Raw genomic sequence first — 26,255 nt, 5'->3', positions numbered from 1 at the left:
CTCAGCTTCTGACGATAAAACCTCTCTCAACTACAAAATTAATTATGTAATTAATGCAACAGTGCTGTAAACTTCAATATATAATAAAACCCGAAATGGACAATTGCAACCACCATCGCTGACAAAAATTACACGGACAATAACAATGAAAAAAATGGAGATAGTGTTCATGGCCGCACCAGCCATCGGCCACCTCGTCTCGCATGTTGAGTTTGCAAAGCGGTTGCTTGATCAAGATGATCGTTTCTCAGTCACTGTCCTAGTCATAAACCCAGTTTTCGCCCCTGAGATCCGAACATACGCTGAATCACTTGCTGCCTCTGATGCTCGTCTACGATTCATCGATCTCTCACAAATACAGTTTGCTCTGCCAAGCCTTCCCCAAACCCCAAAACTGCTCGATAAACTACGCTATATCGAGAGTCATAAGTTGCACGTCAAACAGTCTTTAATCAATCAGGTTTTACTTGATTCAGTATCTTTTGCAGGGTTAGTTGTTGATACGATTACTACTACCATGATTGATGTGGCCAATGAACTTGGGCTCCCTTCCTATCTTTTCAACACTTCTAGTGCAGCCTCTCTTGCATTCATGTTACACCTGGTTAGTCGCCATGATCAAGCTAATGTTGCTCAGGACTTTCAAGCCCCCGATACTGAGTCGGTTATTCCAGGTTATATGAATCCGGTTCCAATTAAAGTTTTAAATTCATTACTGTTTGACAAGAATTGGTACAATTACTTCTTAAATCTTGTGAGAAGATTCAAGGAGACCAAAGCCATGATTACTAATTCTTTTGCGGAGTTGGAATGTCACGCTGTTAAGTCTCTGTTAGAGTTAGAAAATAATATACCATTTTACATGGTGGGTCCGCTCCTTGACCTTCATGGTCGGAGTAGTTCGCTCTGCGATAAAGCCCAACGTAACGAGGTCATGAAATGGCTTGACGATCAGCCACCATCAACGGTGGTTTTCCTTTGTTTTGGAAGCTTAGTGCCCATGGATGAAGCACAAGCCAGGGAGATTGCACAGGGGCTCGAGCGATGCGGGCATCGATTCTTGTGGTCAGTACGAATACAAATGCCAATGAATGACGAGTCAGAAAAGCCTAATAATGGCACCAATCTCAAGGAAATTTTGCCCCAAGGGTTCTCGGAGCGGACCAAAGGAAGAGGATTGGTTTGCAGTTGGGCTCCACAAATTGAGGTTCTTGCCCACAAATCCATCGGAGGCTTTGTATCACACTGTGGATGGAACTCAATTCTGGAGAGCTTATGGTATGGGGTGCCCATTCTGACTTGGCCAATGTACGCAGAACAACAAAGGAACGCATTTCAGATGGTGAAAGATTTGGGATTAGCGGTGGAGATGAGATTGGACTATAAGCTTGGCGAAAGTGATTTAGTGATGGCAGATGAAATAGAGAAAGCTATAAAATGTTTGATGGGGGCTGATAGCAGTGCCAGTGAGGTGCGGATCAAGGTGAAAAAGATGAGTCAAGTGAGTAAGGAAGCTGTAATGGATAGTAATGGCTCTTCTTTCACTTCGTTTGCCCGCTTGATTGAGTTTATGATAGATAATGCTTATAACAAACCTTGACAAACATCATCAATATCCGGAAAAAATTATAGCTGTCTTGTAATTAAGGAACTGCTGAGTGCAGGTATTTTGGATTCACTTTCAAAGAGTTGTTTTCTGTCATTTAATAAATTCATGTGCTTTCTTGATTGATGGTGTAATGTCTGTACAATTTGGGCCATCTGATTAAACTCAAGTACGTCAATCCTGAACTTAGTCAAGTTAATACATTTAGTCACTAAGGTGGCATTCATGTAGTCACTTTCAAAGAGTCCAGTTGATTTATGTGCCAACAGATTTCCAATTCCTGCTCCCTTCTAGTCCCTAGCTTGCAAGCAAACCCAAGTCAAAGATGGACTCAGACGCAAGGACCTCAAACCCAAAGACCCCAAACCTCAGCTGCTAAGCCCTCTTCTTCTACCTCTAAGAAGCCGAAGCCAAGGACTGGCTCTCCTAAGTGTCTCCCCTATTAGCCTTTTCCTCGGGGTTGAATAGGATAAAAAAAGTCGTAGGAGAGTTTTTTCCGTTTCAAAGGGAAAAAATGTGATGGCTTCAGTGCTTGGAACTAGTAACTTGTCCAAGCCTGGAGGTTCAAGTTGTGGTGGTGGCAGTGGCGGTGACGAAGATAGTTCGGGTAAATCGGGTTCTAAAAAAAAAAGATGGGTTGAATGAGAGGTCGTGGTGGTGAGTGGCACTTAAGAATCTAGAAAAAAGTCCCTTAATTACTTCCCTCATTACTTTATTTTCAAATCATGATTTTAAGATAAATATGCCCTGTCACTTCCTTATTTAGCTGCAATTTCACCTTTGCATCTCAACGTAAGAACTATATATGCTTGGGAAAGCCTTATAGAACATTGATGTGCATGCATGTTAGTCCAAGCTTGAACACCTTATAGAACATTGATGCTAACAATGTCATTAGCAAACTAGTAAATTCGACAATATCTAATCTTTTGATCATTAGTCTTTATTGTCAGTTTGTTGACAACATTTGTCAATGGCCCAAAGATTAGGAATCCTGATTTTTCCGTATCAGACACTGATAAAGAGATTAATTTTTTTAGTATTATTTATTTTAATATTATTTAAATTAAAATTAAACGTTATCAAGATTTTATAATTAAATATATATTTAAACAAAAATTTATATATTTTCAAAAATAGATTTTCGAGAATACAAAATGACTCAAAAATTCATTTTCAAGAACTCAAAAAATTATTGAAAAATGATTTTCAATAACTCAAAAAATTCTTGAAAATGAATTTTCAAAAGTTATATTTTGTTCTTAGTAATTCATTTTTAAAAATTATATTACTATCTCGAAAATAAATTTTGGAAAGCACAATATAACTCTTGAAAATTAATTTTTGAGATTTAAAAATTGATTTTGAAGTGTATAAACTATTAAATATATTTTTGTCATTTGCTAAAGGTTAAATTTGGTATTTGCTATATAAATATTTTTGGAAGAAAATTTTTGAAGTGTATAAAAAAATTTTGGTGATGTATTTACAACACCCCAATTTCTAGATCAATAGTAATAGTAGTGCTCAATCATTCTGAAGATAGAAATCCTCTCAACTACCAACTCAATAAAAGTGAGAAATTCTCTCGACTACTGACTCAATAAAAGTGAGCAGTCAATAAAAGTGAGCAGACTACGTATTCGACCAGATAAAAAAAAACTCTTAAACAAAAACTGCTGTGATACCACCCACCAGAGGTCACCGACAAAAAAAAGGAAAAAAATGGAGCTAGGATGCCTCCCATCTCTACCAACTTGTCTTGCATGTTAAGTTTGCTAAGTGATTGTTTGGTCAAGACAATCGTTTCTCAATCACAGTCCTAATTATAAACATATCGGGGCTGATCTATTTGTAAGGATAAAAACACAAAAGAGAGAGGAAGGTAAATGGCAAAGGTCTAAAAGTTTTTTTTAATGTTTGTTTTTCGATGCTCAAATCAATACTCAATCAAAAAGTGAGAAGGAAGAAAAGGTAAAAAATAAGTATAAAAGTTAAAGTTTTGATTAATTTAAAAGTATCGAAAAAGAGATATTTATACCTATATCATGAGAACACTAGGCCTAGGTGACCTAAGTTTAGAATAATAGAGCTAGGTTTGATGTCATGGGCCTAAGATAAATTAACAGTCAATAATTCAATCAAAGATGATAAATCAGCATACTCATATATCAAGATGTGATTAGCCGAGGCGACTAAGCTCATGGGAAGCCTAAAAATTTAGATTTGTCTGTCACGTCAACTTAACCAAATTGATCAAATTACCCCGTTTAATAAGTGACTTATACTCTGCAGTGAAAGGTCCATTTTATATTTTGGACCCTAAAATGCCCTAACAAAACTTATTGCTTGCCCTCAAGATCCAAACATTAGTCGGTTCATTTGTTGGCTTATTCTCGACTATGATTTATCAATTTTTCTAAAAAAAAAAATTGACCCATTAAGCATTACAAAATGCCCAGAAATATTTCAATTCGAGTTTTGGAGAGTCAAAAGTTGAATATCAAAGATTATATCATCAATCACGTTTTACCAAATTATTCTGGCTCTGCTGCATGGTTTGTTGTTGACGCATTTACTACTTCGATGATTGATATGGGCAATGAACTTGGCCTCCTTTCGTATCTTTTCTACACCTCTAGTACAGCCTATCTTGGATTCGCATTACACGTAGTTACTCGACATGATCAAGTTGGCAGGGCGTTTCAAGCTTCTGATAATGGAGAATTAGTTATCCTAAGCTATGCAAACTCGGTTCCTTATAAACTTATACCCTTATTTTTGTTTGACAAGACTGGTGGGTATACTTGCTTCATAAATGTCATAAGAGGAATCAACGAGACCAGGGCCATCATTGTTAAGAGTTAGAATCTCATGCGGTTAAGAGTTAGAATCTCATGCGATTAGGTCTCGGTTCGAGTATGACATGCCACCATTTTACTTTGTAGGGTCGATACTTGACCTTGGCAATTAGAGTAGTTCGTTGTGCGATGAGGTTCAACGCGATGAGATCATGCAATGGCTTGACAATCAACCCCCGTCAACTGTGGTTTCCCTCAGTTTTGGAAGCTATTATTCCATCAACGAAAGACAAGCCATAGAGATCACAGAGGGGTTCGAGCAATACGAGTATCGATTCCTTTGGTCACTACCAATATGAAGTCCAAATAACAATTGGTTGGGAATTAGGCCCAATAATTGCACCAATCTGAAGGAAATTATGCCTGAAAGGTTCTTGCAACGTACGAAAGGAAGGGGAATGGTCTGTGGTTGGGCTCCGCAAGTTGAGGTCCTTGCCCATAAATCCATCGAAGGCTTTGTTTCACATTGTGGATGGAACTCAATTCTAGAGAGTTTATAGTATGGGATGTCCATTTTGACTTGGCCAATGTGCGCAGAACAACAACTCAACGCATTACAAATGGTGAAAGATTTAGGATTAGCAGTGGAGAAGAGATTAGATTCTATGCTAGGCAAGAGCGATGTAGTGATGGCAGACGAAATTGGCAAAGCCATAAAATGCTTGATGGATGGTGATAGTGAGGTGCCGAAAAGTGAAAAAGATGAGTCAAGTGGGTAGGGAAGCTGTGAGGGATACCAACGGCTCTTCATTCACTTCCTACGTGTTTAATTGAGTTGTTAATGATGGGTAACGTCAACAAGAAACATTAACATTGCTATACCTATTTAGTCAGTCAACAAAATCAAATCTCTTATACGTTCAATCAATACATGTTTAACTATCACATCACCTCGTCATAAAACTAATTTATTACTCATCAAATAAATGTTTGTCCGACAGTTTCATTGACTTTTTATCAAGATATCACTTTAGAATTAAACATTTGACTTGCAATTTATCTAAAATCATTAAATGTAACCTACATTTGTTTAAAATCATTAAATACAATTCATAGCTACACACATAAATTTTTTTCGAATTTTACATGATTTTATCATCAACTGTCGATTATTTCAATCAAATCATCATATTTCATCTCATATATAAGATAAAAAAAGAGATATAAATATGTAAAATTTAAACATTCTCTTCCATTGTAACTTTCTCAGTGCACTTCATATTTTTTTTCTTTAAACTTTAAACATTTTACTGACTTGAATATCGTAACGCATCCAAGAAAACTAACTCTACCATGCTTTCTGGTTGTAAGTCCAAATCACTTTACCTTCAACTTCCAACTAGCTCCCCTCCAGCTAAGATACCCGAAAATACAATCAACATATATTAGTGTTAATATATAATTTAATATTGAACTGTATCACTTTTACTAATTGGTTTTATAGAAAAAAAATTTACTGTCTTGTATCTCAGCTTTCATTTTATCATATCACTTGTCCCAAACATCTATTTCATTAATAATATGTTAAGGTGATAAGAAATTGACTGATAAAATCTTGATACATGATATATTTTATTAATCAATATTTGTCACATCATTATTTCATCTAATATTATTAGTCAATGATATAAATTATTTAACGAAAATAAATTTAAAATATTAAATCATAAAAAATATATAATTCTGAGCTAATTTACGAATTAACTCTATATAGTGTATATATATATATATATATATATATATATATATGCATACGATTTTAAATTCAAGCAATTATATCCTAATAGCAGTTCTGTAAGAGTTTGTTTGAAGCACCTTTGTAAATTTGGTCCCCCCAACAGATCGTGAGAAGGATTCTCACTGCATTGTTAGTGTTTCATCAAACAGATCCTAACAAGATTTACCTACAAAAGGATTTTCATCGTCTAAAAATCTGTGATGGCTTATTTGATTAGTAGTAGATTAGATTGATGCGCAATTTCGTTGAAGCCCATCAATAGAAATTATGTACTTAATTATATTTATATATAAAGGCATTCGTCAATAAATTTACGGTGTGGCAAATAATTTCTTTATCAATTTCTCTATCACTGATCAATAAAGAAATTACAAAGAAAATTTTTAATTTTTAAAACAAGTAGTGCATTGTTCTGCGCTCTAATCTGAGAGTCATGATTTATTTTTTGCACATACGTATGATTTTACCTTGGTTGGGTCATGGGTGGTTTGAGTTGAAGTTATGATAAAATATTTGTTGGAAGTATCGCTTGCTAAAGTTAGCATTTACCTGTTTCATTAAGCTCCGACATATTCTTTTCACTTTCTAGGATTTTTAGAGAACTTTCTAACATTTTACTTTAGGTGAGCTTAGTAATAAAAGAACTCTAATAATTTGACATGCTTGGTTTTTGTGATAAAAGGGAAATATTTAGTTTAATTGATTTATATAAATATATTTAAGAATTGATATTTAATAAATTTGAGGTTTAAATTTTATTATTTGTAATTTTTTTAATCTTCAAGATGTGACTTCTTTATTAAAAAAAAAATTAAATTACATTTTTTTTATATTTGAACTTTAGAAAAATATACAAATCCATACTTAAAGAAATAAAAAGCAAAATTTATATTCTAAACTTTCAAATAGTATATCATTTTAATCTAAATTTTAATATTATTAACTTAACTCATTTATATGATATTTAATTAGTATAATTTTATTATATGTATATCATTTGTTAAATAAAAATATTAAATATCTTGTAATAACATCATATGATTGTCACATTGATGTCATGCGACAAATAATAATTTATTAATTGTACACAATTTTTATGGCTCAAGCATTAAATATTTGTATTTTTAATTTACATTGAAAAATATGTTAATAGTTTGTGTGGAAAATATATAATCTGATAGTATTTATCAAACATCACATATATATACTAATATGAAAAGTGATATTATAATTTAAGTTAATATGATACATAATTTAAAAGTTTAGCCTTTATTTCTTTAGGTGTATATTTTTTTCAAAGTTTATACATAAAAAACGTATTAACTAAAAAAAATATCAAAGCCTTTTTTGTTTTGGTAGAAATATCAAAGCCATTTCAACTCTATATCATCGTCTGCATGGCTAGAACGTCCACAGAGCAGTTGGGTTTTTTTTTTTTTTTTTTTCCTTTTTAATTTTCTTATTTTTCTTTTCCTTTCCACTACCACTCTATTAGATTTTTATTTAATCTTTATAGATCACCCAACTTTGTGCACATTCATTACCCAACCTTCTTTGTGCAGTATGGTATGATTATAGCTTGGCATTGTTCAAGTTAAACCTGTACTGACAATGCAGTTTAGAATAAGCAACTTTTCTAGTATTATACTTGAAAAAAAAAAAAAGATCAAAAGATAGTTCTATTTATTTCGTTAAACATTTCATAATACATTATGCTAACATAAAAGGAACAACAACGCCATTGGACCACCACTGGATACAGGGAAGAATGCAAACACATGGACCAATCAAAACTAGAATACAGCACAGACAAGAACAAGTAAAAGAAGAGAAACTTGAGAGGGGAAAAAATAGCTCCCAATATTTAGAAAGTTGATTACATCCATCTACTTCTGGATTGGAGGTATTGAAAGATTGCTTTCCAGCATAAAGGATAGATCATGCATTTGTGACATCAATATCTCTAGATCATCGGTTGTTAACGCTGTTGTTGCACTGGAAAAATCTCCATCTTTTGCAACTTCAGCATTATTACCACCTCTTACATTTGCATCAGCCATCCTGAAACATGTAAAAGCAACAATGAGACATTTCTCCTCGGGTTTAGTCTTCTGTTGTGCGTATGCTCATTTAAGCCCATCATTTTTAGCGGAAGCAGTGAGGGATGGGCGTGAATTTAACATGACCTTCAGCAGGAAGAAAACAAAAACAAGTAGTTTCCATGTCCCCATGCAAGAAGTAAAGCCAGAAGTATTTGCACAGAGATTCAAAACAGGTTGTTTCACAAGAGAAGCTAAAGAGGTTCTTAATCTCAAGAATTGGAAGGAAAAACAAAAACAAAATTGAAAATAAATTCCCTGCTCAGATAGCAATGAAAGTACTAGGGAGAGATCTGACACAGCACATAAGAGTCAATCTACAATTTGATAAGTCTTCCTGCAAAAGTAAGAGTGCATCTTGGCACAAAGCATAGATGATTTGGCCATTTAAATCCCCCACAAAGATGAAGTCACAAATAACAAGATACCCATAAAGTTTTTAGCCTCAGTCTAACTCATCCTTTTCATCAAATTCTGATACAAAGTACCTCTTTTTAGATGGGGTGTAGCCATCAATTAAGCTATAGCTTAGCACACTTTAAATAATTAAAAATAAAAGTCTTGATCAAATGTCAAAATCTTGGAAGCATATATCATCGACTCTTTAGCATAAATTAGCCATCTTTTTGGGCATATTACAGGAACCAAGTTCAACCAACTTATGAATAGATCAGCTTAAACATAATTGTTAGTGTTAAATTAAACCTCCGAATTTGCAGCAATGCTGCTATTTCAAGGACTCCACTCTGACAGAGAGACAGCAGGCCATGATTATCCACCCAAAACAAACACCCTCCATTCTAAGCCAGAATGCCAGATCAATATCCCTCCCTTTCAGCAAACACATTTTCATTTAATGTCCTAAGCCCTAGCAGGCATCTCCAAGTTGCATAGCTGTAATTACTTTTTCTTTTTAAAAAATACATTGTACAGTACACAGGCGTAGAACAGCCTTGTAAAGAAACCCCCATCCAATCTATGAGATGGCATAGTCAAATATGCCCTCTACCCTATTCTACTTTCATAAATTTTACAGAAAAAAAAAAAGGTTACATCAGCATAAAAGCAAGAAACTCCAAAAGCAGAAAAAAGTGGTAAGTCTTTTTCTAATTCAGCTATGTGAAAAAAATAATTCAACTTCCTCTCAGAAACTGCAATTGTTTCATCTTGTTTTGATATTCCCAATATATTCTCTCAAATATATCCAATAATATTAAAACAATTGAGTTAAAACTAAAAAAATGCAATTACCCTAATGAAGAGAATATTGACCACTAAACCATAGAAAAGATAAAATAACTGAAATAGAGTTTAGCAGGATACTTTAAAAAATCAGTTCTGTTAGAAGCAAATTGACAGAACAAGCATACACACCTGTCTAAATCAGGAGCTTCAGGCAGCATAATATTAATTTCAGTAGAGACACTTTGACTGCTGAATGCCCCTGAAAAGAAATCAGGTTGAGATAAACTACCAAAATTATTATTATATGAATTCCTATCCATAGTGAACAAGTGTGCTTCCGAAGTCCCAACAGAAGGCTTTTCATGATGGACAGCTTGTTCGAAAGAAATGCTTGAAGGATCTTTTGCACTAGTTGAGCTAGTAAAATCATTCCAGGCAGCAGACGAGTCATCATTATAATCAATGGTCTTATTATCAGGTATAGCAGCTTCTTTCCAAGAATTACTAAAAGCATCTTGCATAGTAGTTGAGGTTTTAAAATCATTCCAATCTCCAAAAGAATTGTCCAATTCATCAACAGTTTTTCTATCAGGTGCCTTTTTGTTGCCTGTTAGCCATTGATCATCTGGAAACCAATCAACCTTCATGGAGGAAGAATTATGCACAGTCTGATCTGCTCCAGAATTCATAACAACAGTAGCGTCAAAATTTTCAGCTTGACGAGTTAAATTTGAGGTAGAATTACTCCATCGATCATCCTGAAACCAGCTGTTTGCATTGGATGCATTGGAGCCATCTTTTGCTTTCCCATCAACTAAATCTTTTCCAGATGCAAAGACAGTATCCATGTGATCAAAAATATCTATTGAGGAACCCACTAAAGGATCAGATGATTTGGATCCGCCATGATGATTTTTAGAATTAGCAGATTGAAAGTCAGTGTCCCATCCAGAAAAAGGGTCACTACTCTTTTCTTCCATAGAATTAGCATGGATAGCAGGTTCTTTCCAAGAACTTATTGAAGAATGCACAACACTTGAGCTTTTAAAATCATTCCAAGCCCCAAATGAATCATCATCTTCATCATTGGTTCCATTATCAGCTTCTTTATTGCTAGTTGTTTGCCATTGATCATCTTGAATTCTGTTTATACCCATGGAATAATTACTTAGATCTCCTAACATACCACCATCCTTATCACCAACATTAGCATCAGATTGCTCTAGATGTTGAAGAATCCCTGAGGTGGAATTACTCCATAGATCATCTTGCAACCAATTAGTAGCAGGGGATGAAGTTGTGTTACCTACTGCTTTTCCTGTTCCAAAGACACTATCCATGTGAGTAGAAAGATCAGCAGAAGAGCCTGCAAAATGATCAAAAGATTTGGATACCTCATGTTGAATTTCCAAAACAGTAGATTCAGAGCCAACCCCCAACCCAGAAAAGGTATTACCACCTTTTTCATTCATTGACTTCATACCATTAGCAGTATGGTCCGAAGAACTATGAGCGGCATCTTGTGCATAGGTGGAACCCTTAAAATCATTCCAAGCATCAAAGGAATCATCATCATCATCATCATCAGTAGTTCTTTTACCAGGGGCATTACTAGCATTGTTTTGCGCTTGATCACCTTGAATCCAGTCAAGATTCCCAGAAGAAGGAATGTTTTCTTTCTCTGTTCTCACCCCTGAAGAGGAATTACTCTGCATATCATCTTGAAACCAGTCGTTTGTTCTGGATTCCGAAGAGGTTTGATTGCCTTCTTCTTTTCCATGAAATAAAATTTTACCCTGTACAAGGACCGTATCCATGTGCAAAGAAAGATCCTTTGAGGAACCCACAAAAGGATCAAACGACTGCGAGCTAATAGCATCGTGATCAGTTTTAGAATCAGCAGACTGAAAGTCAGCCTGCCAACCAGAAACAGAACCACTACTCTTAGAACCCTGAAAATTCTCAAACAAACTAAGGTTCTCACGCGATTCAATTGCATTACTCCCAGTAGAATCACTCTCTTTATTTACTGCCAATGTACCTTGGGATGGTACTGAAACAGAATCTCCTTTCCTTTCAGCTAAAAAATCTTCATCAAGATCAAGTCCAGCCAAATTCAATTGATTATTCCTTTTCAAAACAGATTCAAATTTCTCCAGCTCGGCATCATTCCATCTTATTTCTAAATCCAAAAGATCAGATAACGGAAACTCCTCTCGGGATCCTCTGTTCGATTCATTCCCCTCTAACGACTCTCTCACCATTTCCTACAATACCCAACTTTTGTTTTATCAATAAATTTCAACAGAAACTAACTACTCTCATTGTTTATGATAAAATATAAAACCTAAACAGATAAATAATATTGATTATAATTAAAAAAAAAAAAAAGTGACTTACAGATCCATCTAAGTTAAGGGAGTGGAGGAACCAGCGGTAACCGGAAGTGGACTTGAATTTGATGGGCCGAGGTGACGCCTGGCTATTGGTCTGGCTTTTGCCGCAGAAAATGCAAAGGAGGGAGTCGGAGCCTCGGAGGAGATGGGCTTTGCAGTGGAGGCAGCGGTTGGGAGAGTCAGAGATGGAGTGAGGGAGGGAAGGTAGAGTGGGAAGCGAGGAGTCGTTTGGATCGTAGGAAGGGACGTTGGCTTGTTTGCGAAGTGAGATCTGGAGTTGGGTTATTAGATCCTTCGGGATTTCAACCGCCATTTTTTGCTTTACACTCTTCCCAGTTTGTGTTGTGTCTTCTCATCATCTCATCGCTTTTCTTTTCAAAGGCAAGATGGTGAATAGAGAACAAAGTCTAATTGGGTCTTTTGCGAACGTGGGGAGGGGCAGTTCGGCCCAAGATCTAATTGGGTCCTATCAAATCAAACATATTAATACCAAGTCCAAGTTTAGACTCGGTGGTTTTCTCAATTACATAATATTTTAATAACAACATATGAAATAAAGCTTATGTTAGAATGATATGGAGATTTAGCAATTCTACTCGAATTTGAATTCAGAAAAAATTAAGGTTTTTTTTCTAAATATAATCAGTGGTAAAGTTATAAATAAACAATTAAAATATTAAAAATAAAAATACATTATAGCATAAAATGTTTGAATTTAACTCATTTCACAAATTCAATAATTTTTTAATCGAGTGTCAATAATTTTCAAATCAAAACTCATGAGTGCACATTTGTACCCCCTACGGATCAATCCTAACTTTTCGAGTCAAGCTCACGGGCTTGAGGAAGTGACATGATCTTAGACAGTGGTGGGCAGTTTTCGTTGGTAGGCTTAAATTCCGTCACCGCCCAAAGTTTTAACATTTCGGCAATTTCATGGTTCTGTGCCTCAGCCCAAGCAGCCATGGTCGTAATTTTGTTCCGGGGCTTCCAAATACCCCATAAAAAAAATTTTTATATAGTTTTATTTTTTTTTTTAAATAACCACATAGCAAAAACTAATTTTAACTTTTAATAAATAATAAAATCCTCTCGATAAGTTAGATACCCCCAAAATCACTTTTATAAATCTTGAAAATGAATTATCAAGAATTATATTATGTTTTCAGTAATTTATTTTTGAGAAAAAAATATAATTTTCAAAAATTAATTTTCAAAAATTATATATTTTTTGTGAAATAGATTTCAAAAGTCATCTTATATTTTTAAAAATATTTAAATTTTTGTTTAAATATATTTTTAATTATAACTATTGATAACGTTAAATTTTAAATTAAATTAAATTAATATATTTAATTTTAAAATAAATAATTCTAAAATAAATAAATTTGATATGTTAAGATCTTCAAACGTCTTTAATATTTTTTTTATGTATGGCTTAATTTCAACAATAAAAATATCTAATTTTTAGGCTATCAATATTTTGATGACTAAAAGATACTGCTAGTAAAAAAATTAAAAATTTTTATTATTAAATTTATCAATCTACCAATGATATTATGAATTAATATTTTATAAAGTGTTCAAGCTCGGATTAGCATACATGGACATATGAGTTATCAATATATTTATTTTTGCTTAATCATATATGAGAATGGAAGAAATATGTTAGTTCTCAAACATACATAAGTATAAAATTGTTTTTGTTTTAAGATAAAAAATTAAAAATATTTTTTTTATCCATGCAAAATCAAAAAATAAAAAAAAATGATATTCTTTGTTTTATGAAAACTTAAAGAGAAGGAACAAGTTTATGTATGAGAACATAAATTTTAGTTTTATTCATTTATATGATTAAGTAAAAGGGTTTATAAGTGTATGAATTCATAAATGAAGTCAAATATGTATGATTAATGATTAAAAATAAAGTCAATTTTCTCAAAAATAGGTATCCAAAACTTTTTTTAAGTTTCTCGTAAATGAATATTTAAAAAATTTTAAAATTCTTGGAATATTCATTTTCGAAAAGTATCGAAATTTTTTAAATATTTATTTAAGAAAAGCATAATTAAAAAAAAATTAAAAAAGGTAAAAATAAAAAATAAAAAGAGAAAGATGAAATGTATTTAATAAAAATAAAAAATTGAATTTTGACAAAACCTTGTATTTAGAAATGGGATTAATAGAATAATAAATAAAATGTAAATAGAATTCCTTTGTTCCCATTTCACACTCATCATTACTACTAAAATAAATGATTTACAACCCACCGAAAAAATCGTTATATTCAAAATCGAATCAAAAACCTATTAAATATATCGGTGTCGAGCATGAAGTAGCAGATGTGGGATTTGACATTTGCCGACAACTACATCAAATTGGTCTCTAAATCTATCAAAATTGACCAAATCTGTCTTCATTTCGTTTCCAATTAGCCAGAAAAGTGACTCTCGGATAAAGAGATGGCAGTAAACCAGGCGGCGGCATTGAAGGTGGGTTTGGGTTTATTAGGTCTGTGTTTGTTCGGCTACATAGTGGGTCCACCTTTGTACTGGCATTTCATGGAAGGCTTAGCAGCCGTTAGCCACAATTCCAACACTTGCCCACCTTGCCTTTGCGATTGCTCTTCCCAGCCTCTTCTCACAATCCCCGAAGGTATTTCCAGATCTGGGCTAGATCTCATCTCCTCTGCTTTTATTTTCTTTTTATTTTCTTTCATTTGTATATCTTGGATTTGATCAATTTGCCAAACTCAAAGCTACGTTATATTACTAAACTTTACAGCTTGCTCGATCTGAAATTATACTTTATTTTGTTGTTACAAGTACTTTATGTGTGTCCTGTTCATGCGACATTTATGGACAATTGGAGAATGGAGATCCTGTAATTTGATCAATTAAGGGAATGTACAATTAGTTACTGCCAAATGTTGATTTGCACTGGATGAGTTTGACAATTATATGATAATCCAATATTCCCTCCCAATCTACGTAACATTTGTGAAATTCTCCGTGGAATTTGCCCTAAAGATATGATCTTTTTATTTAACACATTTATAAATGTTGCTTCTGTTATTTCTTGGTAGTGTTGTAGCTTAGCGTTGAAAGTTGAAAATTTTGCCTTTCTTGGCGTGCTGTTCTTCATTTTTTCCCTATAACGTTTTGTATTAGCATTCCATGCACTACTTGCCCTGCGAGGATCCAAGTTTCCTTTTTTCTAGGAAAAAATACAATTGGGTTATTTGTCTAAGTTATATGATATTTGATATTTTGTTCCCCTTTCTCCCCTTTTTTTATCGGTCCTTTATGGTAATTGTTTGATTCTGTCTTTAATTCATGCAGGACTGAGCAATGCTTCATTTGCAGGTTAGTTTTCAGTTCTGTATCATGGATATGTTTATTGGAATATGGAACTAAGTAACTTAATTCAAAGAAAATATTGGTGATTTTTGGTTACACATGAGCATAAGCATGTAATTTATAGTGCTGTCCGGAGTTAGCTTTTCTTCCCATATCTGCCTTTCTAACTGGCATGTATTAATAGTGATCAAGGGGAAGAGAGAGATACATTAGGTTAAGCTTTCCTTTTCCTTGTCTTTCACCACATGAATAAGAGAAAAAGTGGAAGAGTTTGTTAGGAAAATTAGAGACAGATATCACTGGGTTCTACACTTGTTTCTTTGAATGTTATGTCTTTTAGATCACCTCTAACTTCTCTGCTCACATGAAGAACTCAACATGATTCCCCAACCAACCACCCTGTCCCTTTTTTTTTTCCTTTGATATGATATATTGCAAATGTAACTATGTTCTATATGATTGATTCCCGGTGCTGCTACATAACAATATCATAACCAAGTTACGTTTCTAAGATTGATTGCAAATGAAAAATATTGTAAAAATTAAACTTTGTTACTGAAACATCAAGTAGTAACTCTGGCAGAAATTGACAAACACAGTCCTGCTTTCTGCTTTCTTCTTTTACCTTCTTATGTTGTCTCAAGAAGATTAAAGTTCAGTACAGTATGACAGTAGGGTGCTTTGACATGTGTTACTTTCTGAAATAAAATTTTGAGAACCTTAAGCAATGAGGTGGTGCAAGGCACTAAGGTGAGACTATGTACTTTACAAATGACAGTTCAAGAATTTTTAAGCCGGCATAACAAGAATTTTTAAGCCGGCATAAAGAGTGCTTTGATGGTAATCTTGGAGTAAGATTTTGCTTGGCATGGTACTGCCATTTTGACTCTTATCTTACTTTTTAACATGCTTCAATTGAAATTACTTGATAATTGATGTTGTGGTAATATGTAATCTAAGGTAATTTGAACACAGATGTACTATTAAATATAAACCCTCTCCTATTGCATTGACAAAACCACTACCTTCCTCGAAAGATTTGTACGAATTGGGGAGTAAACGAATTTATTCCAGGGTGATATTAGTCATTTGCGTTTTATGTTTTATGCGGTCGGCATATTGAAGGTTGAATTTAAATATTCCGCAGATTGCACGAAGCATGATCCAGAGGTGAGTGAGGATACTGAAAAGAACTTTGCTGAACTTTTGACAGAAGAACTGAAGCTTAGAGAAGCTGAAGCTTTGGAAAGTCAGAAACGTGCGGACATGGCACTACTTGAGGCCAAGAAGATAGCGTCGCAGTATCAAAAGGAAGCAGACAAGTGCAATTCAGGTATGGAAACATGTGAAGAGGCAAGGGAGAAAGCTGAAGCAGCACTGGCGGCTCAGAAGAAGTTGACTGCAATGTGGGAATTAAGAGCTCGTCAAAAAGGGTGGAGAGAAGGGGTTGCCAAATCTCATACACAGTCACAGGGTAATATCCAGGCTGTCTAAATGATCTACCGTGGCCTTATAGAAAATTATTAGAAATTGTATTTTCTTTTTCACTCAGTACTGTTCATGTTGATTATTAACTTATTGCATCTTACCGCAAAGCGGGCCATACAGTCGTGGATTCCAGAGTTAATCCTGCAGGATTTATGAATTTCAGTCATAAAACGACATGAGAATGCAATGAAAGTCACTTTTACCACTGTGGCAAATACATCCGAAATCAATAACACAAGCGTCGAGCAAAGTGACGTTGAATAACAAATCTTGAATTAATACCTTTGATTCTAATTTATTTGAAGAAGATATGAACTTTGGTCCGCACCAAATCTACTAGACTCCTATGTAACTAAATTTATCATCACTATGCCTTTTCAACGGCTGTGATTTTACCAGAATTCCCACTAATCGAATCATACCTTTGAAAAATGTGAGCTACAATTAATGAAGCTGACTGAGTCACATAATCCTTAGCTGCACATTGCTTATTCGACTCGCTGGGCGACCCGGTCTGTGGCCCATTCGACCAGAACAAGTAACTCAGCAATTCTTTCCCATTTCCCACGAACCGATCTGGTTTGAAACTCTCCGGTTCATCAAAAACATTACCATCCCTCATAGCCAAAGGCTGATACCCACACAATAACTCACCTTTTTTTATGTTAAAAATCGAGTCATGGGAAGTGAGCTGAAAATCCTTCCTCGCTCGTGCATATTGAAGCGTAACAGGCGGGTTCAAACGCAATGTTTCATAAACAACTGAGTTTACCAGCTCCATGTCTTTCACCGAGTCAAAACTCAACCTCGTTGATGATGACTGAGATGTTTTTCTCACTTCTTCTCTTAACCTGGCTTGTAACCCACTTTTATCACTGGCTATAGTGGCGAGTAATGTCGGTAAAAAAATGGAGAAACCACCAAAGGCATTGAACCCAAGAACAAAGATCATGTTATGGATGGCATCGGATGTGGAAAGGCCGAACTCTTCTTCACCACGCTGTACAACTTCTTTACCGTGCTGTTCAACGAATTTATAGAATTTTCGGTAGCCTCCACTGACGAGGGCAAAAGGGTAAGTGTAAGAGTGAAGAAATATCTCTTCCAGTGGCTGAATGACTCGGAGGGGGATGGTGGGGAGGAGTTGGAGGCCGAGCCATACGTTGAGGGTGAAGGGACCGGAATTGGCAACGTCAGGGTCAAAGGCAGGGTCGGCGCCAACGAGGGACTTGGTGAGGAAGTTGAAGATGAAGTTTTGGAGGTGGGAGATGTAGGATGAGCTGCCGTCTTTGGAGATTTCGGATTCAATGGTATCCCAGAATTTGTCGAGGTTGCCTAGCAGTTCTGTCACCCACACCTTGGAGCTCCGCTTGAGGATGTCTATGGCAAAGTTCTTGAGCTGTTGAAAGATATCAAAGAACGACATTGCAATCTGAGTAACATATTCTAACTCCTTAGTGAAAAATTTTAAATTAAAATAAAGTTTTTTTTGCAAAGAAGATCGGACTACGTAAACCAACGAACTAATTTTTGAGTTAAAAAAATAAAAGCTTGTACTAACCGTCAACTCCATCCCAAAATATATTTTCCTTTGAATGTTTTGCATAACAATTGTCAATTTAGGAGGCATTTGGTTGAAAATTTTTTAAATTTTAAAAAATTTTGAAATGGTTATAATTGTATTATTTGAATAATGATTTTTTTTAAATCTTAAATATTAGGATTTGATAAAAGTAAAAAATATAATTAATAAATAATGATATTAAAGACAAAAAAGTAAAATACTAAAAATATATATGTAATATGGGTATTATAAGATATGTAAAAATATGTAGATATTTTTAATAATATAAAATTTAAAAAATAAATTTTATAATAACCTTTTATAATTAAAATTGAACAAAATAAAAATTACGTAAAAAAACATAATAAATGTTGACCTTTTACAACGAATTTTACAAATTTTAACTCTTTACGTGAAACTCGAAAAAGAAAATTGAGTCTTTCAAAATTTTTCATTCAAATGTCAAAAAATCTTGATAACTTTAATTTTAATTTTCCAAACAATTTTATTTTAAAATTTTAAAAATTTCTTTACAAATAAAATTTTTTTTAAAAATCTCTCGTCCAAATAAACCCTTAAAGTTTTAATTATAACAAACTTTTCAACATATATAGTAACATTAAATGATGTATTATAAATAATAGAATGTTTTGACATTTTTTATGCCATTTATTTTTTCTTAAACAGCTACATTAATTTAATATTCTATTAATCTATATAGCATATATCAAGTTTCAAATTCATAAAACATTTTGAATAGTTTTCATTTATATTAAATTGATTAGGATAATACCCAAATAAATTTTGTAATTTTATTCACAAATAGCAAAGTCTTTCAATATTTAATTATATGAAATTAAAATTATAACTTTTATTTTATTGTAATTAAAATGTTAACAATACAACATATTTTAATTTTGGTGAAATCTTTTTGGTACATTGATGTAATTCATCTCTAAAATTGTTTACTTCAATTTATTTGGATGAGCAAGATTAAGACAATACTATTTTAATAATTTTAATAATTGAACGTTATTAATCAATTTTAAAGTTTTACAGTTATAATTACAATAATACAAAAGTTTATAACTTCAATTTCATACAATAACAAATAAAAAAAATTTTCTTTATAATTCGAAAGTTTATTTGTATATTATTCATTGATTATTTCAATTAGTACACACCTACAAAATAAAATTCGATACATTGTTTAAGGTGCTATAAATATTGTATGAGATTTGAAACTTATATGCCCTATAAATATTAGATTATCTTGAATTTATGAGAATTTCTTAGAATAATTTCAATTATTTTTATTTTAATTTTATTTTTAACATGCAAAATTATTTAATTTCACAAAAAAGTTTATGTCAACGTTATGTGGTTATTTAATAATAAATAATCTTTTTTTAAAAAAATATACACACCTCTTCAACTTTTAAATTTGATTATAAAATTAAAAATTGAATGGGATAATTGGTTATGATAATGGATTGAAGTAGATTTTTACTCGTTCCAAATCTTATATTACTTTATAAAATTTTATAAAATAAATATTCGAATCTAATTTAATATTAAAATATTATTTTTATATTTGATTCAATTCGATTTGCATATACATAAAATAGCAAACAATCTAACTTAATTCGAAATTAATTTAATAATTTTAATATAATATTTATTAAATATTTTTAATATAAATTATATCTTAATTATATATAAATATAATATTTTCATTAAATTAATATATTAAATTAAAATATTATATAATAATTTTATTAATATAATATATATAAATACATAATTAAATAAATAATAAAATTATATATATATATATAATCGAACAAAGACAAATTTACTTAAAATTCAACTTTAACTTAAATTTTGATTTAAAAAATAATTAATTTTACAAAATTAAATCGGGTCGCAACCTTCCGTATATTATTGCCAATCTTAGTGATGATGAATTTATTAATGGTGTACCAACTTTATAGTAAATTAATCAAACGCGACATGATTGGGAGACCAACCGCTGCATCTGAACGTCTGCCATGTGGTTGGCCGGCCATGGTTCAAGATGAAGATGCTGAAATTCTCATCCTATAATTAAAGGTGTAATCGAATCGAATTAAATCGATACAATAAGAAATTTAAATTTGAATTCGACTCTCAATTCATGGTTCGATACTTGATTCGAATTCGATCGAATTTTATTTTTTTAACTCAAATTCGATCATAAATTGAATTCGAGCTATTCGAACTCGCTCGATTAAATTTAAAAATATGTAAAAATAAACTCGATTTTTATACTCAACAAAAATTTGATTATTTATATTCGAGTTTGAGCTTAAATTTGAGATATTTTATTAATTAAAATAATAAAAAATTTTAAATATAAAAATTCGATTATACTCGTAAGTTATTCGAGTTAAATATAAGAATACTCGAACTCAATTCGATTGATGAGTCGAACTATTCGAATTCAAACTCGACTCGATAATAATTGAATCGTATTCAAATTTTATTCAAATCGAACCCGAATAACTTACGAATATTAATGTATCATTTATATCCCTGTCTATAACTACCCACCGACACCTGTTTCAATCCTTTCCTAACAGTCATGTAGCACTGCCTGCGTTCACACAGTTCCCTTTCTTTCAATCTCATAAAAATAACAATAATAATTTCCCTTCACCAAAACTTGTTCACTCCTTTAATTGTTCATCGTTCAATCACGCGTATACATTGCCTAACTAATTAGTATCTATATTATTGTTAAGTGCTAACTTACTGCCTTTGAGGGATGTGTACAGGACCACCATCTCCTTCAATTATGTTTTACCATTTATCTCTTTTTATTTAGTCACTTGTTATTTAGAAATGATAACAGATGATATTGGATTTAGTTTGATTATTTTATTTAACATATAATATTATAATTTTTAAAAAATAAATTTTAATTCGAACTGAATTTTTTAAAATTAAATTGATTTAAATAAAATTTACTGATTTGATTTGATTTGATTAATTAATTTTTTGAAAATTATTTTAATATAAATTTAAATAAATTTAAGTATAAAATAACTATTTTATTTTTATAAAAATTAAATTTTATATAAAAAAATATAGATCAATTTGATTCAAATATTTTTAATTTTTTCATTTCATAATTTGAAAAACTAATTCAAACAAAATTGAAATACTTAATATCTTATCCAATCGAATAGAAAAAATCAAAATTGAACAATACAATTTTTGAATCAATTTTTAATTTTTTTTTTATTTTTTCTTCAATCCTACTTTTAATTTACAAAAACCTAAATTAAATTGGGCTTAGGATCCTATCGCAGTTTTACCAAATACTCCATAATTTTGTTTTTATTTTCTCCTAATTAATTTCATTATTTATATTTGACGTATTGTGACTATATAATAAGTTTTTAATAGTATCAATAAATCAATATTCCAGATAAATTGTTGTTTCATTACTTAGTTGAAAGTTCATTTTACAACTATGCATGTAATATACACACTATAGTCACCCTGTTGTATACAAAACCATGTGCATATTACATAGTATTTTTTTTTTCCTTATATTACATAATGTTGCTGGTAGAACTTTACAAAATATTGTCATATGATGATTTACTATACAAGTAGCATTTCATTTTTCCTTTTTCTATTTCCCTTTAAACTTTTTTCTTCACAATTTTCTAAGATCCAAACAGGATAATGGAGAATCTATCCTGATCTAGTGTTTCATGGCCAAGAAAGGAAAGGGCCAACTATAAATATGTGGTCCCTTAACCTATAATTTAATAATTCAGCTATCTTAGCCTTTTTCTAGCTGTTTGCTTGTTAAATACAAAGGTCTGAAGAAGTTAGAACCATCCAAACTCCCAACTTTTTTAGTGAGATTGAAACTGGCTCTTTCTTACTTTTTTTTTTTAATTATTAAGTAAATATATTTAACAGAATCAAAGCCTTATCATAGATCTAACTGTGAAATAGAAATCACTTAGTTCTTAACCGATTATTACAACTATTTTCCAGTTTCCACTCTATAGTTTCACAAAATTTTTCAATGTCTCAGGAACATGATCTTATTCTTACCTCACACCAACGCAACAATCAGAAAAAGGGGAAGGAAATGGAAAAAGGGACAAAAAGGACCCTGAATCCTGAAAGTATTGTATAATCACACTAGATCAGTTTTCAACCAAGTTTTAATTAGTCAATCTAGGCCTTGGCAATAGGCATGCTTAGATGATTGAAACATATTGTAAGGAAAGAAAAGGCGTGCATACCTGGGCATGTTTAGGCTCAGAGGTATCAAGATAAGCACAAACCCTGGTATCTCCAGTGAACTTGACGCTGGGCATGAAGTCCCCAATCAAAACATCTTTTTTCTCCACAATTTCCATGTCGAAAAGATGACTAAAAGACTTGCAGTCAACAATAGCTACGACGTTGGGGTTCACCTGCCGAAAGAAAGGGAAACTTGGGGGAACATTAGTACGGAAAACGGTGCTCTTGTGCTTCTCCATTCTTGACCTGAAGAATGTGTCCGGTCCTTGGAACCAGAAGTAGTCTAGACGGTCGGATATTGGTCCTACCAAAGGCCAGCCGTGGGATCCTGGGATTGTACGGAATGGGAGGTTGGTTGGTGGCTTTGATGATGGTGCTGACAGTGATTGAGTTGCCAATGGTGAATAAGAAGAAGAAGATGACGACGACGGTGATGATGGGGACATGCTCATCATTCTGCTCATCATCATGGTCGCCATGTTCATGGAGCTCTAACTAAAGTGTGAAACTTTGTCTCTGTTCTCTTCCTTCCTCCTCTATTTTGCCTCCGGAAAAAATTTTTTTTTTTTTAAAGAGGGAAAAGGGCTGCAATTACACAACAAGTATAGATTGCATACTCATGATGCATTCATTACCAGGGAAAAGTTGGAAAAGAGTAAGAAAAGGTTTTGTTTGGATAATAGGAAAACTGAGAGAGAAAAAAAAAGTCTTGGGTCATGTGATATTGATTTTCATTATGTATTAATTGTATATATTGATTGATTTTATAGTAAACGTGTGAATCCCCTTTGGACAGTGTTTATATCTTACTCCTTGATGCTGATATTTATTATATTCATGGGAATGGGATGCATACTTATATTTTCTCATCAAAAGCATGTGTCTAATTATATTAGCTTCGAAAAAATAGATATTAAAAAAAAAAAAAAAAGAAAGCATGTGTTTTATTCTAAAAAAATTTACTTTACTGTGTATTAATCCAACTACCATTTTCAAGTTTTCATTTAGTGTGATAAAATTTTCTTGATTATGGAAGAAAATTTTGAAATAAATATAGGTTTTAAATCTAAGATAAAAAGAAAATATTTGCTTTTTTTTAAATTTAGTATTTTAATTTCTGTTGTGTAAGTCTTCACAAACTCTCCAATTAAGCTTTTTTTTTAATATAAAATAAAATCTTAAATTTGATTTTTTCAATTTAAAAAAAAAAATTCAAATTTAATATCCATGACCCAGAAAAATATCAGGACCTTACATCCAAAAGACAAAACAAAACAGAACATCACGCACTCGTACACCAAACGTGTCGACACCATAAGCATTACAAAACAACTCAGCACAAAATCGTTATTATCAATTTACCTAAGAAAAATCATAAAAATATGTTTATATATTGCAAGAGATTAACTGTTAATGTATATATATATTTTTTGACATTTTTCATTCTTAAAAAAAAACTCAGCAATCTCAAAAAAAATTTTTCTTTTTCCTAGCGTTTAAGTAGGAGCCAAGGTTTGAAAGTTGGCCCCGGGGATCCAAACCCTTAAGAGGGAAACACGAGCTGCTGTACCGGAACTCTTTATTTTCAAAATTCATGCATAAAATAAAACATTTGGTTCGTTTAATTATTAATAATAATTTTAAAAATTTTAATTTAATGATTAAAAATATTTAAAAAACATCAAAAATTTACTTTTGAATCAAATTTTTTTTATTTATATTAAAATTTTATCCACATGATGTAATAAAAAATTATTAATAATAAATGAAGATTTAAAATATTAAAGTTTTTTTTATTTGAGGATATTAAAACGGATCTGTTAATAAAATGGTTAGATACTCATAACATTTGACCAAATAAACCTCATATATTGCTTCTCCTAACTTTTTTAATTTTTTATTTAAAAATAGACTTTGCATAGTAAATTTTTTATTATTCAATAATTCCTGTTAAAGAAATAATTGCAGACTTTCAAGCATTTATCTTATCCAATCATAAAGTAGACTGGCCGCTACTCTGCGACGCAAAAATAATTGTGCACAATACCCTTTCCAGTGACTTAATATTAACAATTCAATCTTTAATAAATTTAAATATAAAAAAAACAAACATAAAAATTTAATTATTTTTTACATAACCAGGTTGAAGATTAATAAAATGCTTTCAAACTGCCGTCCAGATGGGATGGAGTGCAAGAATGATGAATAATTGTCTAACAAGACAACTTCTGTTCATATTTCGTTTAAATAATCATATTTTTTCTAATTCTTAGTTTATTTTTAAATTTTTTATCCATGTAAGATAAGAATATATCCATAATTTCTTTTATATTCATAAATTTTAATTATCAATTTTAATAATATTAGAGGCAGGTCTTTTCGCCTATTATGATGTGCCAAGAGTATTTCGGATATTTGTGTTAATATGATACATTCAGTGCTACGTCAATTTGGTTACGTCATTATTATCCTCCGTTAATCCCTTATTCTCACCTATAAATACAAACATCTAAGCATTGTTAAGGCATGTTCTCTCTAATCCTAATTCCCTATCTTTCTCTCTTTCTGATTATTTTTCTGATTTGGATGTTAAAGTACAAACACAAAGAACATTCCCTATTTTTTTCTCTAACCATTTTTTTCTTCTATCCTTTCAAGAACACCCACATGTTGAAGCTCGACACAAATATTTGACATGCCAGATAAGGGCTTTACCATTTATTAGTCGAGCATGAAACAATGCTACCTATGAAAAAAACTTTGGAAGAATGAGAGACAACATCTCCAGCTGAAACAAAAACACACCATAGCCAGCATTTGCGCTGACCTGCCCCATAATACTCTGGTCTAACCATGGAACAGTTGCAGGCCTTGATCAAGTAGATACAAGCCTTTAAACAAATGTTGCAGATCATAACCCCACCATAAGTTTCAAAAATGCTAGATTTAGTTATCCCAAGCCAATAAGCTATGAAAAGACAGTCAAGTTATGAAGAAATGTAGGCTTTATCAGCCTCAAAAAAAGAATAGCATAACACCTCAGCTTGTCATTACTTTAGCCATAACATGACGCACGCTACAACCTAAAAATTCAAACAAACAAATATCGAGGCACAGTTGAACAAAAACTTGGAAGCTCAGATGCAAGCTATGGAGAAAAAGTTAAAGGCAAAAGCAGTGGCTTTCAAGGATGAGCTTAAATTTTTAAAAACATCACATTTACCGAGTAAATTGATAGAGCCATTACTTCAAAAATGTTTAAAATGCTGATATTAAAAACTTATAACGATACTTCTAACCATTTTGATCATATAAAACTTTATAGGACTAACATGATTATTCAAGGCGCGGACAAAGCTTTGATGTGTAAGGGTCTCGCTATCTCCCTTAAGAGCACAACTCAATCATGGTGTAGCATTCTAGAACCGAGATCAATCACAATATTTAAAAAACTCAACCATTTTTTCCTATTTTAATTTGTAAGTAGTCAAAAAATGAAAAAGACAACCTTAAACTTAATGTCAATCTACCAAGGTCGCAATGAATCTTTGAAGAGTTATATTACGCATTTTAACGCGAAAGCTTTATAAGTAAAAAAAACTAGAACAAACGGTCACTGTAGGTGCCCTAACAAGTGGACTAAATGAC

General features: G+C 32.1%; 3 protein-coding genes and 2 pseudogenes across 5 annotated transcripts; 3 read left to right on the top strand and 2 right to left on the bottom strand.

Moving 5' to 3' along the window:
• The first annotated feature begins 145 nt into the window (after window positions 1–145).
• LOC111306509 (UDP-glycosyltransferase 71K1 pseudogene) lies at window positions 146–1,980 on the top strand (annotated as a pseudogene).
• A 2,080-nt stretch (window positions 1,981–4,060) lies between these two features.
• LOC149512886 (UDP-glycosyltransferase 71K1 pseudogene) lies at window positions 4,061–5,186 on the top strand (annotated as a pseudogene).
• A 2,682-nt stretch (window positions 5,187–7,868) lies between these two features.
• LOC111305625 (uncharacterized) lies at window positions 7,869–12,231 on the bottom strand. The gene is made up of 3 exons (XM_022903326.2): window positions 11,890–12,231; window positions 9,679–11,756; window positions 7,869–8,266 (listed from the first exon to the last, which is right to left on the bottom strand). Exons 1-3 carry the CDS (start codon window positions 12,196–12,198, stop codon window positions 8,092–8,094), a joined length of 2,562 nt encoding a protein of 853 aa, XP_022759061.2. The 5' UTR covers window positions 12,199–12,231; the 3' UTR covers window positions 7,869–8,091.
• Window positions 12,232–14,108: 1,877 nt separating this feature from the next.
• Window positions 14,109–16,947, top strand: LOC111305624 (uncharacterized). 3 transcript variants are annotated; one of them, XM_022903323.2, is made up of 3 exons: window positions 14,109–14,540; window positions 15,227–15,250; window positions 16,392–16,947. In XM_022903323.2, the coding sequence occupies exons 1-3, from the start codon at window positions 14,348–14,350 to the stop codon at window positions 16,736–16,738; spliced, it is 564 nt and encodes a 187-aa protein (XP_022759058.1). In that variant the 5' UTR covers window positions 14,109–14,347; the 3' UTR covers window positions 16,739–16,947. The 3 variants fall into 3 exon arrangements, with proteins under 3 accessions (XP_022759058.1, XP_022759060.1, XP_022759059.1); XM_022903325.2 differs by having other exon boundaries at window positions 14,136–14,540; window positions 16,458–16,947; XM_022903324.2 differs by lacking the exon at window positions 15,227–15,250 and having other exon boundaries at window positions 14,140–14,540.
• Window positions 16,909–23,368, bottom strand: LOC111305622 (fatty acid 13-hydroperoxide lyase, chloroplastic-like). Its single transcript, XM_022903318.2, has 2 exons — window positions 22,607–23,368; window positions 16,909–18,131 (listed from the first exon to the last, which is right to left on the bottom strand). The coding sequence occupies exons 1-2, from the start codon at window positions 23,090–23,092 to the stop codon at window positions 17,100–17,102; spliced, it is 1,518 nt and encodes a 505-aa protein (XP_022759053.1). The 5' UTR covers window positions 23,093–23,368; the 3' UTR covers window positions 16,909–17,099.
• Window positions 23,369–26,255: the final 2,887 nt, after the last annotated feature.

This window comes from Durio zibethinus, chromosome 21 (genome assembly GCF_047325235.1).
Source record: "Durio zibethinus cultivar Kanyao isolate XHJ-2024 chromosome 21, ASM4732523v1, whole genome shotgun sequence".
Classification (NCBI taxonomy): Eukaryota; Viridiplantae; Streptophyta; class Magnoliopsida; order Malvales; family Malvaceae; genus Durio; species Durio zibethinus.
This window is presented reverse-complemented; position numbering and strand designations above follow the sequence as displayed.

Excerpts from the sequence above, each read along its gene's own strand:
- LOC111305625 (XM_022903326.2), bottom strand. The coding sequence starts at position 12,198 with ATGGCGGTTGAAATCCCGAAGGATCTAATAACCCAACTCCAGATCTCA. Across the intron at positions 11,757-11,889 it reads CCCTTAACTTAGATGGATCT|GAAATGGTGAGAGAGTCGTT; the intron begins GTAAGTCACTTT and ends TGGGTATTGTAG. Across the intron at positions 8,267-9,678 it reads GAAGCTCCTGATTTAGACAG|GATGGCTGATGCAAATGTAA; the intron begins GTGTGTATGCTT and ends TACATGTTTCAG.
- LOC111305624 (XM_022903323.2), top strand. The coding sequence starts at position 14,348 with ATGGCAGTAAACCAGGCGGCGGCATTGAAGGTGGGTTTGGGTTTATTA. Across the intron at positions 14,541-15,226 it reads TCTTCTCACAATCCCCGAAG|GACTGAGCAATGCTTCATTT; the intron begins GTATTTCCAGAT and ends TAATTCATGCAG. Across the intron at positions 15,251-16,391 it reads GAGCAATGCTTCATTTGCAG|ATTGCACGAAGCATGATCCA; the intron begins GTTAGTTTTCAG and ends AATATTCCGCAG.
- LOC111305622 (XM_022903318.2), bottom strand. The coding sequence starts at position 23,092 with ATGAACATGGCGACCATGATGATGAGCAGAATGATGAGCATGTCCCCA. Across the intron at positions 18,132-22,606 it reads CTGAGCCTAAACATGCCCAG|CTCAAGAACTTTGCCATAGA; the intron begins GTATGCACGCCT and ends ATCTTTCAACAG.